The sequence below is a fragment of the Alligator sinensis genome, unplaced genomic scaffold, assembly GCF_000455745.1.
Source record: "Alligator sinensis unplaced genomic scaffold, ASM45574v1 scaffold1146_1, whole genome shotgun sequence".
Classification (NCBI taxonomy): Eukaryota; Metazoa; Chordata; order Crocodylia; family Alligatoridae; genus Alligator; species Alligator sinensis.
Window position 1 is genome coordinate 711,220 of NW_005842696.1, and position 5,139 is coordinate 716,358.

General features: G+C 37.6%; 1 protein-coding gene across 1 annotated transcript in view; it reads left to right on the top strand.

Annotated features, from left to right (window-relative positions):
* The first annotated feature begins 3,460 nt into the window (after nt 1-3,460).
* FGG (fibrinogen gamma chain) overlaps nt 3,461-5,139 on the top strand; it is a 6,350-nt gene continuing 4,671 nt past the window's right edge. The window contains exons 1-4 of the mRNA XM_006034054.3: nt 3,461-3,628; nt 3,729-3,773; nt 4,170-4,353; nt 4,462-4,555. Of these exons, the coding sequence (XP_006034116.1) occupies nt 3,560-3,628; nt 3,729-3,773; nt 4,170-4,353; nt 4,462-4,555 (392 nt within the window). The 5' untranslated portion in view covers nt 3,461-3,559. The remainder of the gene's footprint in view (nt 3,629-3,728; nt 3,774-4,169; nt 4,354-4,461; nt 4,556-5,139) is intronic.

The window sequence follows — 5,139 nt, forward strand, 5'->3', positions numbered from 1 at the left end:
TGGGTCCGTACGGTCAGGAGCATCTACCGGCCAGCAGGCCTGTGAATAGCAGCAAGTTACCATCTCACCAGCAAGTGATCGGTTGGCGAGTGGATGGGGTGTAGGGGTGGCGGAGCCCCGTGGAACAACGGAAACCTCAATCATGAGTACACCCGCGTCGGGGAAACCCCTCTGGTAAAAGAGCTCCACTGAACCCCTCCTTCGAATCACCCATAACATCAAAGTCGTGGCAGGCGGGACAAGGGGAGGGGCTACCTGACGAAGGGTGTTACCGGACGTGGGGCCACCGACGTCACAGACATGTAAAGGAGGAAAACCCACTAAATAGCCTTTGTGCTAAATATGCACAATGTCAGATCTGGAACAAGTGAAAAACCAGGAGGAATAATTGTTTCCAGGTTTATACAAAATGACAGCTCAGGAGAAAAAGTATAGGAGACATAAATACAATGGAGCTAACTATTCAGGGGTATAGCATGACTACCTAAATGGCTGCAAAATACAGTAACTATTTAATGAGGTGTAAATATTTAAAGAATAAACTGGGAGCTGCATAGTAGCACTATTAAAAAAACCCAGATATATAATACTCCTACAAAAAGTGTGAAATTCACCCCTCAATAGAGTATAGCTCCATATACTAATTGTATAATTGTGAGGAAATGCAAAGTTTTCACTGAAAATTTGTTTCTCAAATGTCTTCAGTAGGAACTATTCTGACAATCATATTGTTTCTGAACTCAATCAACCAAATTGACTATGAGCATCAAATTATAATAATGAATGCTTTCTTAGTGGAGTAGCAGTTAAAAGTTACTTGCTTAAGAAGTGTTGCATTATATCCTGATAAATATTTTCTGGTAACAAATATTTTAAAATAATAACTCTTACATAAGCATGTAAGAAATGTTGTTTATTGGATTAGACCAAAGGTTCTTCTAACCCCATCCCCTGCCTCTCTCAGTGGCAGGGTGGATGTTGAGGGGGGAGGTGAATATATCATGTCCAGAATTTCCCATCCCCTGCTCCTTTATCATTGAAGCTTCCAGCATTGATACATTTGAAAGTTATGATTCAGAGGCTGTACTACTGTCTACCATATTCAATATCTTCTATTGGATCTTTCCTCCAAGAACTAGTCCAATCCCATTTTGAACTAGGTTAAGCTACTAGCTTTCACAAAATCTAGTGGCAATGAGTTCCATAGTTTAATTGTATACTGTATGAAAAACAACTTATTTTTGTTAGGTTTAAACCTGCTACCTAATAGTTTCATGTTATGGCCCCTAGTTGTAGTATTGTGAGAGATACTAGAGACAGAGAGTAAATAATGAATCACCATTTACTTTCTGTGTACCATTTAATATTTTGTAAACTGTTATCATGTTCCCCCTCAAGTGTCTTTTTTGCAAGCTGAAAAGTCCCAACCTATTTAATCTCTCACCTAATATGGAAATCCTTCCATAGCTGTGATCATCCTTGTCTTCCATTTTACCTTGCCTCTAATAGTTTTCATCAGCAATCCAGACCCTTGAAATCTTTTCTGTACCCTGAAACTTATGCCTAGAACATATAAAAGTCAAAATAATTTCTCCCATTCTCTGTCATGGAGGGCTCCTTGGGGAAGTTGCGAGCTGGGTAGAATGTCATTTGTGGAGAAGGGAAGGACATATTTAATCTAAAAATAATAGAGCAATTCTTCTAGTGCAAAGAACTTAGATCACAACAGGTCAGAATGTTTTTAATACTGTGGATTCCTGTGTAAAAACTCTGGGTTTATCTCATGAATAATGTTTGCACACCTAACAGCGCTAACATTGTGCAGCACCCCATAGCCCCCCATAAAAGGATCTCAAGGCACCCTAGGGTTGAGAATCACTGGTTTAGAGTATATAGTTATGACTAGAGATTATCTAGTTATTTCACAAGATGTATCTAGGCTTATTGCTTAGCCATTGAACTACTTTTGTTATCTGTGTCTATTGTTATCTGTGCTTTCCATAGCTGTGGATGCTCTGCTTTCTGTATCCCCCTTATTCCAGTAAGTCATCAGAGCTTACAAAGCAACAAGGAAGAATTATGGGTTACCAGTGGCAGGTGACTTGCTATAAACACTATAGAAGAGACTGTAAGCAATGACTTCTTCTTAAGCTATAGCTGATATTGGCCTGACCACTTCTATACTAGCAATTAGGGGAATGCATCACAACTGCTGTTTGGCTTTTAGCCATATTTATTTATTCAGCTGTGTGTATTTGGAAAACAGGATCAACCACCTGTGTCACAGTGCAATCTCCTTCTAAAACCTGTGAGCTAGAGTTTATGAAGATACAACCTGTTAACATAGAGTTTATGAGGATACAAAAAAAGATTAGATATTTTCTTTCCTATAGTTATATTAAAGAGCACAAAATATAGGGGTCATAAGCCTTCATGTTTCAGGCCATAGCAAAAATAATATCAAGCTTCTATCTTATGTTTTTGTCCATAGACTTCAAAGCACAAAGGAGGTAGGCACCATTATCTCCATTTTAACGAGATATATATATAGTAGGCCAGTAACAGAACTTAGTGTTTCTTTTCCCAGTTAATATGCCACCTTCCCTCTGCCATTTATTCATTAGCCAAATATTGTTAGAGATTTCAGTTGAAATAAGGGCCCCATTACGCTAGCCATTTTAGGAACACAAAGTAAAAAATTAGCCTTGGTCAAAGAAACTGTAACCCAAATAGATGAGACTGGCAAAAAAGAAGAAGAGAGATGTACTTAGAGCAACAGAGATGATGTTTGCAAAAGGACGTTGCCATTATTTTGGAAAACTGAGGCACAAATAGATAAAATGATGATTAAATGGGAAATCTGTAACAGAGCTGGGAATGGAGCTGAGTGTCCCTGTTCTCTACTGTCATTGTCTTCCAGGGACAAGTTCAGGCAAGTCATGTCACTGCCCTGTGCCTCAGTTTCCTCAATATGTGCAATAGAGATAATGATACCTCCCTTCTGAAGCACTTTGAGATCTGCTGATAAGAGTGAGGTTTCATTGTTATTTGTTAAATTACTGTCATCTCTAACATTTACCAGTTGTCTTTAAGAGTTACTGTGGCTTGTCCTTGAGCTAATCAACTCACCTCAGGTACCATTTCAGTACTGTTCAGTCATGTATTAGTTTACTTTTGTGTTACGGGACATGGTTGCTCCATGCCTCTCTTTACCTTTCTACAGATCCTAAGAACAGCCTGGGTACAAAGTGGGTGGCATGGGTGAATGGCAAGCTGCTGCTAAAACAGTGAGGAGCAGATGCTGGTGTTCAAATTCTGGGAATCCACCATAAGGTTACTGAGAGGCTGTTCTCCCACGCAGTAGCCCCACCCCAAACTATTGCATCACTGTTCCCACCCCCTGACCTGCCCCTTAAGCCCCAGTGGTGTGTAGCAAGCAAGATCAGATTCCAGTGGCCCATAAAGCTGGCTGTCTCAGTCTTACCCTGTGCACAGGGATAGAGTCCCTTCAGCCACTGGCTACACAAACCAGCGGGGAGCACACATTAGTATAGGCATAATGGGACTGACGTTGCACAACTGGGCTACTGTGCCTCTCCTGTCCTTACTCTTTTCCTCTTGCACAGGAGTAAGTGAAACTACAAACTTACCATTAGAAAATAATAGTGTTGAAAAGTACAATGAGAAGAAAAATTGCTTAAAATAACATTGTTGTTTCTCCCCCTCAGTATCCGCCTTCCAAAGATAATTGCTGCATCTTAGATGAACGATTTGTAAGTAGATTTATGATTCTTCTCTTGTACATTGCTGTTGATACGTATTATTATTTGTAAAATTATTTTAAGGCGCATTATTTTAAATACTTGTTATTAAACTGTATTATGTTATAAAAGCATACATTGTTCTCTAATGTGCTATAAAACCAATTATTAATAATAGCACATACTTATATTCAGTATGAGAGTACTGTGTCTGGTAGATTCTGAGGCTGCAGCAAAGGGAAAAACATGCTCCTATTTGTAACATTTGTCCACAGTTGCCTAGTTAAATCCTGACTAGATATTTTCTTCCCCCAAACATTGACTGACCTGTTTTGCCTCATAGTAGACCTAGCCCTAGGTGTTTCTAATAATGATGATGAACACATTTAATTATTCTTTTTCCTACAGGGTAGCTATTGCCCAACCACATGTGGTATTGCAGACTTTTTCAGTACCTATCACACTTCTGTGGATCGGGATCTTCAAATCATTGAAAAACTCTTGCAGCAAATTAATAACAGCACTGCAGTAACAGAACAGGTGATCCACCATATCCGTAACATCTACCCAGAAGAAAAAACGGCTGATCCACGTAAGAATTTTAAAAAAAGATAGAATTAGAAAAAAAAGTATTCATGTAGCTTCCTTATTTTTACAATTAATTGCATTATTATTTTCTATATGTTTGCTTCTTCTACAGATGTGATTGATGGTTTTACTCAAAAATCCAGGAAAATAATTGAAGAATTTATAAGATATGAAGCAACTATTATAAATAATGAAGATGTTATACAGTAGGTATTTTTCTCTGCTATCACCTAACAATGCACAGCAGTTATTTACTTTCTTTTATCAGCTGTTATTAAGTTTTTTTTCCATGCTTATAAAGATAAACTTATATTATTATAAGATAGTAATATTATTCATAACTGTTTTGCAAATCATAATTAGGACATGATTGTGCATTCTTTGGAAACTCCCTGTACCTCCTATGGGTTGTGCATGGAATGCAAAATCAGTGTCTAAAAATATGACAGAGTTTGGGTATTGTTTTTAAAAAATTTTAGTAAAAGTAATTCCAAATTTTTCAGTTTTTTAACTTAAAGATTTTAGTAGCATGAATCTGTTCTGTAACAGAGAACTTATCAAATGCTTGTTTAATCAACTGGTCAATTTTCTTTAATCATGAACTAAATTCGGCGCTCTGTTTCAGTGGTGGAAATCCCAAATAAATATTAAGCTGAATGATAATCATCTAGAAGTCCATACCGTTCAATAAACTGAACTCATAATTAGCCTGCCACATTTTACCAGTAGATGAATTATAATTAATACCTATATTATCAAACCCAAATCATTCCCGTATAACATTGTAGCA